This window comes from Thunnus thynnus, chromosome 18 (genome assembly GCF_963924715.1).
Source record: "Thunnus thynnus chromosome 18, fThuThy2.1, whole genome shotgun sequence".
Classification (NCBI taxonomy): Eukaryota; Metazoa; Chordata; class Actinopteri; order Scombriformes; family Scombridae; genus Thunnus; species Thunnus thynnus.
The window spans coordinates 6633686-6649176 of NC_089534.1; the positions used below are offsets into that span (position 1 = coordinate 6633686).

The 15491-nt window shown below is 37.9% G+C and overlaps 1 protein-coding gene across 2 annotated transcripts; it reads right to left on the bottom strand.

The window, feature by feature from the left end:
- Positions 1-790: 790 nt before the first annotated feature.
- Positions 791-10336, bottom strand: gje1a (gap junction protein epsilon 1a). 2 transcript variants are annotated; one of them, XM_067572887.1, is made up of 5 exons: positions 10030-10336; positions 9857-9928; positions 8266-8448; positions 6328-6525; positions 791-5238 (listed from the first exon to the last, which is right to left on the bottom strand). In XM_067572887.1, the coding sequence occupies exons 2-5, from the start codon at positions 9884-9886 to the stop codon at positions 5041-5043; spliced, it is 609 nt and encodes a 202-aa protein (XP_067428988.1). In that variant the 5' UTR covers positions 9887-9928; positions 10030-10336; the 3' UTR covers positions 791-5040. The 2 variants fall into 2 exon arrangements, with proteins under 2 accessions (XP_067428988.1, XP_067428987.1); XM_067572886.1 differs by lacking the exon at positions 9857-9928 and having other exon boundaries at positions 10030-10333.
- Positions 10337-15491: the final 5155 nt, after the last annotated feature.

The window sequence follows — 15491 nt, forward strand, 5'->3', positions numbered from 1 at the left end:
CCAGTGTTCACTACTTGTTTCTGATGAAAACAACTGTCAAAAAATCAAATAATGCAGGTTTAAATTACAATATTTAATTTGCAAATAAATGATGAGTAAATTAAGGAAATTCTAATAAATAAAATTACTGAAAGAATGAAAATATAATTTTGTTATTACAACTATATAGCTAATGAGGCAAAAATGTATAGTTTGTCCTGAGGGTGCTATCTGATGAAGGTCACATTGTTACCTAAATCAGCTTGGTTTATCCTCTGTATGGTGGCCATTTTAGGACATCTCAGACTCACAGTTTTCGTCTTGGCTCAATTTAAGCTGTACTCTGTCATATCTGCTGTATTTTGATGCCTTAATTCTATCAATACCATCATATTGCACTCATGTTACCATTCATACAGTGCATCCTGTAATGTTTAAATGCTAAACATTTGTAAACATGCTAACTTGGCATGCTAACGTTAGCATTCCGCTCAAAGTATGGCTGAGGCTGACAGGAAATACTTTTTGAAGAAACGTCTCCCAAACAAAAGGAAATGTTGACTTGTTGGTGGTATTACATGAAAAATAAATCACCAGCATCATTAGGATTATCAGTCATTTCCAAATTAAATTTCAATTCATCCAACAGATCATAAATACATGTTGCTATTGCATTGCTAAAAATAGTTAATGCATGAAAAACAAAAGATAATTGATAAAATTATTTGATATCATGTTTCAACAAAGTTATTATTTTATTTGAATTCCCTCTAAAGCACTTATCAAATAAAGTCAATAACTAAATCAAAAATGAAGCAAAGACAATTGTAGGACATTTTTAATCAATCATCTCAAGACAAAACAGGTAGGAGAATTACAGTCACCTACAGTAAACGTAGCACTCAAACAGACAGAATTTTGTTTCAATATGTATGCGTTGGTCATAAAGTGTGCCTCTTTTTCTTTGACATAGCTGTGAGGTTGTAGACATTCGTAAAGGGCAAAATTAGTTTAACACACAGACAGACCACAGTTGATGAAAAATGAAAAATAAGTCTTGGCTTCCTTTTCACAACTAAGTAAAGCTACATTTAACAACATTATTAAAAATCAAAGATATAAAAATTGAAGATGTATTTTCAGTGTATGTGTGCTGTGTGATGCAGCACATTGCTGAATCCTTGGAAATTTCCACAAATGACCCTGATATTAGTGGTCAAAAGAAGCCTCAAGACATGTTTAAGATGCACTGATTTTGTCAATTGTGCTCTACAGTACCCCAAAACCCCCAACATACTGTATCTCCAAGCTCATTGTTGATATTTTACAATTCAATACAGTTTATAGTTGAGTCGCAGTTTGGGATTTGTTGGTGCTATTAAAAAATCAGAGGTGTAAGTTTTGCATAAGACCCAAAAATTTCCAATCACCAGAATCTAATCAATGACTCAAACTTGTCAAGATACACCATCTGCTTTCCAAATAACTAACTATAAGTCAATCATTCAAAGACAATCAATCACAGCTTCATGTACAAACTCAAACACGCTCTTTACCAAGACTAGCCTGTAGGTTTAAGCCTGTAGAAAAACTTTTATCATTAGCCAAAAAAGAAAACCTGAACCTTGGCCAACCTGAGCAAAATGTTGTCTAATTTTAAATGGTTAGCTCTTAGTTAGAGATGCTGTAATGTAATGGCCTGGTCACACCAGAAAATGGCACAGCAAAGTTCATCGCACATATTTGCAAAATAGGTGGTACTGGAAGTGTGACTACTCACAGGGCAAGCTGGCAAATTACTGCTAACACTCTAGCTACCCGGAAACATGCTAGCCCTTCAGTCACAATAGCTCTCCAAGCTAGCTGGAGAGAGACCTAGCTAGATCAGTCAATAACTTTGCACAGTCTTTTCCAGAGATATATTTATACCATTGACCTTTGTCTGCAAACCATGCCTCTTTTATGGAGCAGTTTGTACTCTAGCAGAGCAGGGTTATATAAAAGTGAAAGGCACAACAAAGCTAATATGCTATGATAGCTTCCTCCATTTTAGTCTATCCTTCTCTACGTTTCTTCAAAGGTCAGCACTGTCAAGATGGTTTTATGTTGGTCAACTGTGCGCAGAACGGATTAGCTTATTGTGGTGATTACTTTGAAATTAACTGATTTTGCTCTAAATGTCACTGTTTTAAATGTTGGTGTGACCAGGCCATGAGACCAACGCAGTCAATGCAGGAAAACAAGGCGAGTGATAAGTCATGTAATGAACTCTCAGACTGCAGGCTGACCTGTGGAGGTTGAAGAGGCCATCCAGTTAGCAGAAGTCAGAAATGTTTCTGACAAATTCCAACCAATTAAATATACTTTTTAACAATACTGTGTACTGTCCTTCCAATCCTTTCCAAACCTTTCTCTTTATCCAATTGGTTTCCACTACTGAGTAACTCATAAAATTTGTTATGGTAAAAACTTTGAAAATATGCCTGATTTAGTTTTTTCTCATCTTATAATTTTCTAGGAAGATTGCCTAACATCTGGTGAGTATCCAGGACTGATAACATGACAATCCTGGATCAGGGCTATATTTCCACCAAACAACCCCAGATTTTATCAAAACCATTAACATGCCTCATTCTCCTACTTGAACTGAACAGTACAGATGTGGATTTCTACATTTTTTATTTAATGTAAACATGGCCTAAGTCTTGGTGACAGAACTTTTAGAGGCAAAATTTACAACCATCCTCCACTCACAGATACCAGAACGCAGACGAACCCAAACCACAGGAGTCACATACCTGTTTCAAGTCCTCTTAAACCCTGTCAGACTAACCAGGCTGTTGGTACTGTAGGTTGGGAGCAATTTGAGTGGTCCCTTAGTACTGGAAAAGCTTATTTAAGGGTTTAAAAAGATTTGAAATAAGGGTTTGATCCACTTTTGTCTGGTAATGCAATTTTGTACCTGAGATGATAAACAGATTGCTGAAAACTTCATAACAAAAGTTGGATGGATGTCTGATCAAGAAAAAAAAAAAAAAAAACATTACAAAACATGAGAGGTAATCATTTTCAAAGAACATTGACACTGACACTGTAGGCAAAATTACAGATAGCATTATAATACTACAAGCTAGGAAAAGGTAATAGAAAAAGAGTGGGGGGTAGAGGACACCCTTGATGAGGTCCACTGTAGATATGGTTGAGAATCAGACATGGACAAAACGTAACCATCGTTTCAAATATATCTGAACTTAGTTTTGCTTTTAAGCCGTAAAAATAATTATTACATTCTATATGAGACCAAAAGGGTCTTGAAACTCTTAAAACTTCAAAATTTGATGCTGATTTTGTCCATGTCTATTAAAAACTACACTACACAGTGATATTTTTTAACACTAGCTGAGACCTCATCAGTCTCACCTCAGATGTTTGGACAAATTAGCAGTGGCTGTTCAGTGACATTGCCCAGAACTTCCTCCCAACAATTTATCATTGGATGTCGACCAATTTTTTTGTATGATTGTTTTAGGGCACAAAAGTGTGCGGTATTTCTTCTCATTGGTATTTTTATATTTTTTATACTTAAATTATTACAAATTGTACTACTGTTATATATTTTAAATATTTTCATTCCAACACATGTGTATACCCAAATTTAAATATTTTTTGTGTAAGTCAATCATCCTTAAATTTCAAAATCTAAGTGAGTGTTTGATTCCTTGCTTTTTTAAGATTATTACATCACACCCATTTTTTATTAATTTTATTTCTTTGGGGAGGTGTTTACCCACAAAGAATAAAACACTACATTTAAACCATTTTTCGTGATGGCATCATTGTCAAGATACATCGTAGATTGAAGATGCCTTTACATCACATGGAAGTAAACTGAGCCATTTGTTTTAGTTTTTCTGGCGCCTGAGATTGGCAGCATGTTTCAGACAGCCTTTTCTCATTCTACAAGTCACGTTAAAGGTTGTTCAAGACCCACCAATCTGAAACAGATATTTGAAAAGGCAGACAACCCCATCAAAAGACCATAACAAAATTTTGGCGCTAATGTTGATGGAGATAAAGGTCAGAATGGGCTGGAAGCGATAGCAGACACATATTGGAAGCGATAACTATCACACATGGAAGTGTCAGGAGCAATGGCACCTGCAATTCACTCGCCCATGGGTAAAGTTACTGGATGACAGCTTCCCAAGAATGACACAAGTGATAATCCATGGCCAGCTCTATAGTCTGCCTGTCATATTTGATCAGCACCTGGTAGACAAGCTAGACTGTAGTGTTTATATGCACTTTTATACAGGATTATGCAACTAGCTAAATTATTTGCATTGTTGTTATCACATGACATGAAGACTTCATGCCTTTTGATCAAAGCTTTCTACAACTTTAGAAATCTCCTGAAACTGAGCTGTTTAGGTCCATTGTTGGAACACTATAGGTGAACAAAGTTCAGAGAAGATGCATCAAGTTGGTCTGATGAACTTCAATGCATTTAGTGCACCCCAGGCCATAAAGCAAATGTCAAAAATGTGTGCAGCTAATACTCCCAGGGTGTTCCTTCCAGGGCTTTCCTTGTGCTCTAATTCAACAATGGTCACAGTTTTTAGTAGCACCATGAAGTCAGTTGACGCCTGTCTTTCAGTCATCTTGTGGTAAAAAAGAAAACCGGAAATCTTTCTATTTCACCCCCAACAGTTCAGAGTCAGAGGTGCATATTCTCTGGCCGTCATGTCCATACAAGACCTCTGGACTGAGCCAGTACAGACCCGCTGATATCTGAAATACAATCAGGGATGATCACTCTATCGTTAAGGGCAAAAAACACCTAGAGAATATTTCAGACTTGCCAGCTCTGGCACTGTTGCACATTCTCAAATCTCTTGGTGCAACTCACTCACGATGGACCACAGGTGAGGCTTTGCTCTTACGTTAGCTTCCTGTTTTATGAAAGTCCAGCAGCAGCTAACCAAGAGCCCGATAAAAACTGGCAGAAATAGTGTCATATATTTTCACCCTTAGTCATTTTATGTGTGTGTGTAGAATGTGTCATTGGTTGTTGAGATAGCCAAGCCGTCGGCAGAGTATCTCAAATATCTCAGCAATACAGAGGAGTATGGTGATCACAGTAAAGGTGTACATGGCACTGAGGAAGATGGTTTTTTCAAAGTGTTCGGGCACCATGCACTTGGTCACATTAAAGGCCTTTTCCAAAGCACTAGCATCACACATGTACAGCGGGTGGACCTAGGAGAAAGAAAGAAAACATTAGCCACTGATACTTCAACTATTGTCTTGAACTTGCAAGCATAAGATGACATTGTGCAATTTTGCTAACTAATATTCTCGATCTTATTACTGATTGATACACAAATTGGACCCTACCAAGTACTTGCTAGATTTACCTAGCATGTCCAACTAACAAGGAGTACCTTACATGTAATGGGCAGAACCAACAACTCCAGAACAGTCAAAGTTGAATTTAAAATGAAAATGATCCACAGGAATCTTTACCCATGCTGATATAGCAGTGATTGTGACACAGTTTTGACAGATTTTTCATTAGTGCAGTCATTCTGCAAACTTCTCTGCAACTCATGCTCGAAGGCATTATATTGTGTTGTAATATAGGGTATTGTTCCAGATGTTGCAGGATAATCATTTCACTGTCATATTCCAGGAACTAACTCGAGCCTTTGTAAAAGATCAGACCATGGCCATTTTCTGTCCCCACCAGCTGGAATCATTGGCACCAAATAGGGTGGATGCATGGATTACTGCTGCTGGATTGATGCATGGATTAATGTTGCAGCAATGTTGGACCCTACTAACAGCACTCTTCAATCAACCCCTTCTGTTGACCACATGTCTTTGAAACTTCTTGTTCATTGCTGACAGAAGCAGAACCAAGTGATCTTCTCCAAAGTGGTGACTTACCTTACAGAGTTTAATATTTTGAGGAGTCTGACAATATTGGAGCGACTTTTGAGCTTCTGTTCCATTGCACTTAAGAGAAGCCAGTTGTTGTGGTTCAGGCAAATAGTAAGGTTGTCCCCTGGTTGCATTCCTTTAGAGGTGTTCCTGGTATGATGAATTAGGAAGGGAACCCTTTGCAACATGGGACAAGCTGGAAGGATTATATCTCCTGGCTGGTCTGGGTTTAACTTGGGTTTATCCTCCAGAAGGAACTGAAGGAATTTACTGAAAAGGATGTATTGAGTACTCTGCATGACATTTTGCCACCACAACCCTTACCATGAAAAGCAACTCGACAGCGGATGCATGGATGCATAGCTATGAGATAGACACAAACTCAGTAATTCCAAATTGACTGACCTGGAAGCCAAAGAGGTGACTCTGTAGCCAGAAGGCGATGACCTCCAGAATGATGCGTAGGAGAACAGAAATGATGTAGAAGACGGTGTAGATGGGTCGTTCGAGGATCTCTTCCTGGTCAATATTCTTACAAGCTGCATAGAGGTGGAACACTGCCCCAGGAACAAGCACTGTTACCAGTTGTAATGCCCAGAAGACCTGGAGAAAGGGTGTAAGGGGGAAATGAGACAAGCCCATGGAAACAGACAAGAGGAGATATATGTCAGAAGACAGCAAGAAAGAAGAAAACATTCATTCATCTCTCATCATACTTTACTATAATTTAGCTTAGGTAATGTCAGTTGCACATGATATGTTATGGGTTTGAAACTACTAATACAATTTAGTATAATTTAGTTGCACCTACAATAATGAATTGATTATTATGACATTTTGATTTACAGTACAGTTTGTTTATCTCACTAGGGGAATATTATTGGTCAGGTTATGAGTTTTCAATAGTTTAGCTACAATTTCTGTAGCCTAAGCTTTTTTTTCCTTTAGCATGAGTTAGTTTTGCTGGACTATGTGTTTTGAGTCTCAAACAGTCCAACAATTTTGTTAAAGTTAAACCTGCTGTGATATCGTATTAGTTAGTTTAGTTAGTAAGCAAAGTAGTTGTAACTGCAGTATTAAAGGTAAATAATTACATGTAATTTACCTTGTCATATTTCAAAGTAGCCTAATTTAGCTTAGCTGAATTATATACTGCACATTATGTGACTCTACTTGGGTCCGTAAGTACGTACGTAGATTCACAGTATGTAAGTACGTAAACATCATATATGTGGCAACATTCCTGTTTAAATTGTCTTTTATTTTGTTCAGTTAAGTTTAGTTTAGTTTAATTTAGCTAGCCACTAGAGGTGGGTAAATCACAGTGTTATGGGTCTGACTTTTATAGATGTCAAGTCTAAAATAGTTCTAAAACTGTGAGTAGTTATACCTGTGGATGTGACTGTTGTAGCAATGGGACTTGTATAATTTAGTTTAGTTATTCATATAGGAACAGCATCTGTGCTGCTGTATGTAGCTAGCTAGTAGTTTAGATTCTCATATTGTACCAGTTTAGCTTAGTTTACCTTAGCTGTATACATTATGTGATATTAGAGGATTGAAATGGTTGCACCAGTGGGCTGCATTACTCTTTAATTTAGCTGTATCTTTTAGTTTAAGTTGGTTTGGTTTACATAATTTAGCTGGTCACCAGGTAAACTGTGGTATTATGGCTCTGACTTTTAAAACTGTAGTTGTAGTTAGGTTAGCTTAAATTTACAAGAGCATAATTTAGTTTGGCTGACATTATGGGTCTAAAATGGCTCTAAAATTTTGCTTCGCTATACCTGCTGTGATTTTGTAACAGTACCACCTGATCTGTTAGTTCTGCATGCAGTGTTGCTGTTGTAGCTATATAGTGTAGCCCAACAGTTACTGGGATGTTGAGGTCAATGTAAAAGTAATATTTAACTATTTAAAAAATTGAGATGTATTTGTCAGTATTTTTTACATGCACCAATAACATAAAAGATTTTTTCTTTAAAGATTTGTGAACAAGATATGTACGCTGTGGGCCTTTTTACAGTTGGAAAATAAACTTGTCAGTGCTCCCTGCTGGACAAATTCCATTATGGCATCATTTTTTAAAAATAACCTAAAACAAATCTTTGTCATTTCTCCGCAATTTCTTTTGTTACTTATGAGCCAACATATATGCAGAGACAGATTGCAGTATGTGGAATTAGCTAATATCGGTGGATACCACCACTGAAGTTTAGCTGATCTTATTTTAGCTTACCTTAGTGCTCTACATTATGTGATATTAGAGGACTCAAATGGGTGCACCAGTAGACTACGACCCCATGTCATTTTGTTGGACCTTTTAGTTTAGTTTAGTCCTACCTGAGGTGTTATGGGTCTGAACTGGTTGTAGCAGTACAGATTGAGTTCTCTGCGATCAGGGTCGCAGCTGAAGTGCAGTGCCTCATTCCCGTAGACAGCGAAGCCAAGAACGCCCAGGAAGAACATCCGCACCGAGCCGAAGAACAAGGTGTGGAACTGGCCTATCACCGTAGGAGGCCTGAGCTGGAACACACACACACACAAGTGCACAGGTAAGGGAGCATGCACCACACACACACACACACACAGAGCACATAATTATACAATGCAATGCACATGCATTTATTAATGTGGGCATGGAAACACCCACAGACACTCATATGTACAGAAACATACATGATGAGTACAAAAAAAGCATTTTTATGGCAAAGATATGCAACACAAATGTGCATAGACACACAGGCGCGTGCACACACAGACACACACACATGCACAGAGAGAGAGAGAGAGAGAGAGAGAGAGAGAGAGTCAGAGACAAAGAGAAAACACCTTTTGTCAGCCAGATAAATGCAGCTGCAACAGCTGAAGCCCTGAGCTCTGAAGGCTAAAACAAAACCCATTCAGAGGAGACATTTCCCATATCTGACACTAACACTGATATTTACCAGGGGGGAAAAAAAGCCTAAATGACACTCTGACAAAGCAAAGAGCCATTTGGCCGACAAATATGTCACTTGGGTACATAAAGGCAGAGGTAAAAGGATTTGGATTAAAAAGCTAAGAATGAAAAAACAGATCAATGTCTTTTCAGTTTAAGCCTCGAGAGGGATAATTTGTTCAACGCGGCTCCTCTGTAACTGTCAAATCTTTAAAAGTTAAAATATGTCAGCAAGGTGGGTCTGGATGAAAGTAACAATAAAGGCCTTTATGATCTACTTACGCATCCTTCATAGAAGTTTTTGATGTAGTTTAAAGACATGGTTTGCCTGTCGATCACCCTCGATTTTTAATTCCAGGGCAGCTCTGGGCCCTCATGGCCGGTTTGCTGCTGGCACCAGTTAAAGGCCACCAACAGTAGGGCTTCAAAATCACCAACCTCTCTCCCTCCCTCTCTGTCCTGAAAGCCCATGTCAATGCATATTTTTTTTGCCTTTTATCCCTCCATCAATTGACTCACTCAGTAGAAAAAAGACAACAGAGACAGAGGGGCCAACAATGGCCTGGGAGGGCATGTGGTCCCTGCATTATAATCCCTATAGAACTATGTCAGCAAAAAAAACAACCTCCTGTCACACACAATGCAGAGAGAGAGATGGCAAACATGCAACAAAAATACAATACACCTTAGGTAAAGAACCATGGGAGCTCAGCTGAACTTCATGGCTTTTTTTTTTTTAAAGAAACATTTTGAATATTTACAGCAATATCTTGACAAATACCATTCTTAGCTGAATTAAATTTGGTCATTTTAATAAAAAATGAAACTTAAATGTGATTAATAAAACATTTATGATCACTTTAACACTTTTTTAAAAACTTATTCATAGCTTTCTTTTTGGTTTTGTGGAGTTTTGTTTTTTTACGTGGACACATGACTAAATCACTATCAGCAAAATCCAAAAAGTCAAAAACAAGAGTGATGACAACACACCCTGCACTGCAAATACTTCTGGAAGAGCATTCACGGAGCCGCTGTTGTCCCAAATACAGTCCCTTTGGCGAGCTACGAGCGACCAGCCGCCAACACAGAAAGAAAACCCGATCAAAACTTAAATCCCAAAAGCCAAAACTGGACAAAGTGAAATAAAATGGAAGTCCACACACCAACCGTAATCCTGGCGGCGTGTTGTTCATTCCCCCCTCTTTTTTCCACTCAGAGATCCTAAACTCATGCCAGTTGCGGGACCTTGCGGGACAGAGACCAGAGTCAAGCCAGACCGAATTAACTAGACGCCTTTCCGGTCACAGCTTTCAACATAAACACAGGCGCTTGGAGAGAATAGTCAACAAACAGAGAGGAGGCTGCAGAGAAATAATACCTTCACACAAGAAATTGACCATTACTAAAAGTAATATCCGAAATAAATACATAGTAAAAGATCCTTGAGGGAATACCAATACAGTGGAAAAGGAAAAAAAAAGTGATGTAGGCGCTGGACCCAGCAGAACTAATATCCAGACTTCGGCTGTATTGAGCTGTGCAGAAATATATTACAGTGTGTGTATTACAGCAGGTATGCAGGGTGTCCAGTTTGCTCACTGAAAATAGAACATAAATAAGAAAAAGAGATGATTTTTTTGAGGAAAATTATATAATAAAACATTTTTTTTTAAATTTATATGGCACCAAATCACAACAGAAATGATCTCAGGGCATTTTTTTCACATAGAGCAAGTCTAGACTGTAGTCTTTAATTTACAGAGACCCAATATTCCCCCCATGAGCAAGCACCATAAAACTCCCGTTTAATGGGAAGAAACCTCAAGCAGAACCGGGCTGTAGGTGGGTGGCCATCTGCCTTGACTGGTTGGGTTGCGAGATAAAGAGGGAGAGAGGGGGAGAGGGGAGAGAGAGACACAGAGAAGCACAACAACAACAACAACAACAATAATAATAGAAAAGAAGATAAATGTTAAGTTATAACATAACGACTATATAAAAGCTAAATAGGCTTATAATAATAAATGAAAAATCCTCAAACTGATTGGTATTTTAAAAGAATAAATAAATAATCACAGACAGATGAACTTATTTATGCATATTTTTAGACTACGTGCCCACATGAGGATGATGAGGGTTTGAACTTCATGTGTGTTGAGAAGCATTCGCCTCAAAATGTCCTTTAATCAGACAATTAGTATATTTAGCAGCTCTGTCATATCTCGTTTGTTACATGGAAGCGCTTTTATGCTTTTATGTTGAAGGTTCGCTGGTATAGCTTCCGGTGTTTCCTGCACTAAGCATGTTTCACTTGACACAACAAATGACAGCCAACTTCTGCTGGCTCGTAGCGGCAGTGCGCACCGGGAGCCGCGGACCAAACTCCGTGCGTAAACGCGCCTTCATCAGACTGCAGCCGTCAGGTAGAAGTGAAGAGAAGTCACAAACACAACATGGCTGACAGATTATGATCAGAGGGCAGCTTTTAACTAAATGTTTTGGTGACAAACGTGCAAAACATTTAACCTTACATACTGATCTGGGTCAATTTTGACCCATATTATATATATTATAAATATTTAATATTTCTTAAAAAGATATGTGTGCAGCTGATAGACATTTTTGTAGAGTTTCTGACTCATATTTATTCAAAAATTCCAAAAAAGACACTTGCATTCTTCACATTCACATTTAATATAATTCATTTAACATGTTCCCCTGTGTTATGTAGCACTGGAGCATTATATAATGCAACTGTAAATGTTTTCTCTCTTCTCTCTATAAGCTCTCTGAAAAAATTCATCACACATTTATCTGTGACTGATGAGGTATCCATGAATGATTTATTGTGGATAAATTTGACATAGAGACTAATTATGAAGGGATATTATGAAGGGTCTGAATATAAACAGTATGTTAGGGTTAAAACATTTTTATAAAATCCAATAAAGACAAAGCATCTTGCAGGGAGCACATGGAAACACACTGGAAAACTTCAGTTCATTAAGTGACTAAAAAGATACTTTTCATATATGATATTTCTCATTACTGTTTTTTCTGTTTAATTAAAGTATTAAACTCTGATCCTGAAATGCTCCTGATGTTATTTTTTTTATCCTCTAAACGCTTCAACATAGTCCAACAAACCATAAAGGAGGTGTTTAATAAACTCTGGAACATGCTGTCAATCCCAAATTAACTAACTATCATGTGTTATCATACAAAGATGATCACTGGGCTTTAACTAAACCACAGTTATTAATATTTTCTGGTGCTGAAAGTCTGATCATAGAGCAGAAAAACAGGCCTGTTGGTTGAATCATGATCATCAGTTAAATACTGACTTCTAATAACTCCCACTTTCTCAGTTATGTATCAGAACACTCTTAAAGTTTATGTGGCTTTTTGAAGCGAAGAACTTCCAAGTTGATCAAATTTCAACTCATGTAGTGCCATCCTTTACACCGCCATCTGTGACTGTCAACAACACAGAAAGACATGAAGTCCATTTGTGCTCACTGAAGCAGCAGAATCACAACCTGCAGATCGCAAACTTCACACATAGGGACAAAAGTTTTTACTAAGTAAAACCCAAAAAACTTCACAAATCCCAGCCTGCTGTATGATTAGACTGTGAGCCAGTTTTGCCTTATCTTTGCCAAACTACCAAACCGTTTGGCTTTATGTTTGTTTTGATTCAGATTTAAGTTGCTAAAAAGCACTTCTGAGAAACAGGCTGACCTCAGACCACCGTTAGAGCTGTGACTTAATCCCTGAACCTGCCACCGTTGCCCCTGTTGTTTCTCATAAAGCACATTCATCTTATTTTTAACCGAATCTGTTGATCAAGGACGGAGCCTCCTGGTGGAAAAGAGTTTTCAGAATATGTCGCGGTAAAAAACCAATTAAAGTTATAGGGATTTAAATGTGGAAAAGATCAACATCATTCAATAAAATTTCTGAGCACAAAACAGATTTTTTATTTGTGTGTTTGTCGGTTTTTATTCACCTGTACGTCCCAGATAGCGAAGGAAATGTAGAGGATTAGAGGAAGTACTCTGATAGTATTTAAAACATGTAGCAAACCCGGACATTTAATGATATGCTGAATTAGTCCACACAAAGTAAACATGCAGCTGTTAGTCGATGATAAGCCCATGAATGTATTTTATCCCACTCTGCTGTGATTTTCATGCTTCTCGTGGACTCCTAGATGTCTGTTAAATCTTATTCGTCGCCTACCTGCAGATTTTAACCCCAATCACTGACAGGGGTTTTGTGCAAAAAAAACTTGAAAAATGCATCTCAGGCTTTTGCAGAATCTATTGGGGAGGTGTATCTGAAGTGAAACGAAGACGTCACATCACAGAGAGACATGAGATCAATGTTCCCTCTAAGCTACTCATTTATCACAGTGATAGTGTGTGTTGTTACTGTCGCTTATTGCTCGTTATACTGCAGGTTTTACAAGATTTTTTGGTAAATTATGTTCAGTACAGGAGTTTTTCTTTAAACAGCTTATCTGCAGGTTTTGAAAATTCTGCTTCAAAAAAGGCCTTAGAATAGTAGTGTTAAAATGTATTGAATTTAACTGACAAAGTCGTGTATATTTATATTCTGGGGCTCTACTGGAATATCTTTGCATGATTTACAGTTAAAAACTCCTTATTTATCTTATACTGGCCCTTTATGCAGCCCCTCAGTTCAGCCTCTGTCTGAAACAGGCCGTTTTAGCTCCTGTCTCTTTAAGGCCCGCCTCCTGATGAGCCCACTCTGTTCTGATTGGTCAGCTTCAGGAAGCTTCCTCCAGCTCTGGAGGCTGCGTAAACAAACTATAGTAGCAGGATTTCACTTCTTTTTTTCCTTCTTTACTCAAAATATCAACTAAAATCCATCCGTACATGTTGGAGCTGAATCCGATCTGAAATATGAGAGTAGACAACGTGAACAAGACGTGGAAAAACCTTAGCAACAACCTTAGCAACCAAGGCTACGTAACAGACAGCCATCTATGGGCATGCACGATGAGCCAACATCAGCTCATCGGCAAGGTAGAAAAAAACATTGCAAACAAAGTGTTCAGAGCAGGTTGAAGCCCTGGATTTTGACTTACAGGGAGAATTTCTACATATGTTCACCTCAAGTTTGGGAACTTTGACCATGTTTAACATCTGACATCAGAACGGGATATAAATAACAGAAAACCGCAAAAAACAGAATATATATCCTCTTTAAATACTTCTTCTGCCATAGACAGTTACGCACTTCTCACTCCAGAAAACAAAGCAAATATTTCCCAAAATGTTGAACTGTTCCTAAAGAAATATCATACAGATCAAAAATGGATAACAATCAGATGTTATAAAAAATGCTATCACTAGAAAATTATGTCAATAGAATAATACAATACATATGTGTGGATATTTTCTGATGAGATTATTTTAGGTCAGGCATGTATTCTCAAAGACGTTTTTGTTAGAAAATATTTTAAGGTCCCCCTTTTCTCTAGTTTAAAATTATTTATTGTCATATTTATTGATATTTTGATGTATGCTTGATCTGTTGATGTGTTATCTTTGCACCTGTGCCCTTTGAAATGCACCTTTTTCTAAATTCTTTGACCTGACGAAGATCCGACTTGGATCAAAACAACGTCTATTTAAATTAAAATTGTGGCTTTGGAGTAAGTGTTGCGGCGTTATTGGTTTTCCATTCAGAAGAAAAATACACAAAAACGATTAACAGTAATACTGATCAGTTATCAAGTAAGCTGGAGTCTTTAAATGTGAATAAAAGACATATTAAGAGAAAACCACTTATAATCCCTATACTGATGACTGCATCCAAGTTTTCCCGACGTCCTGCAGTTCCTCCACTGACCTGTAGAGGCTCACAGTCCTCTGAGTGTCTGCTATTAATATCAGAATATGCTTAATGCCACATAAAGCAAATATAAAAGGAAATATGTGGAACTTTTACTTTTGATTAAGAGGAGCAGGTGATTTCCTGACATGCAATTATAATAAAACTTTTAGGGATTGTATGATTGGATTATTTCAGATGGATGTCACAGACAAAAAACCCTGAAACTCTCTCACTCTCTCACACACACACATGCCATTCAATTATTATAAAAAATTAAAACAGTTTTGATGGCAGCATTTATTCTACAGCACCCTCCGGTGCCCTCTCTCTCTCTCTCCATCATGGCCAGTATCTCTCTGTCAGCCTCCCAGTTTCTCTCTTTCATTATCTCATTATGTCCACAGCGGCCCATCTGTCTTGATCACATCTCTCTCTCTGTCTCATCTACATTCTTTGTTCCTCTCTCTCCCCAACCTCGTCCATATAGACAAAAGTATGTGGAAACATGAACATTACAGCCGTACAATATGTAATAGATGAACATGTGATTCTGACACTGTGTGCATTAATCTAATAAAAGTCTCCTCTCCTCAGATGCTGGACCGTGGCTGCAGGGTTTTTCTCCCATTCGGCCACCAGGACGTCAGTGAGATCCAACACTGATGTTGGATGTCATTGCAATGGGGTTGAGCTCAAGTTCTTCCACGCCATACTGGAAAAACATTTCCTCATAGAGCTGCTTTTTATCATGATGCAGAAA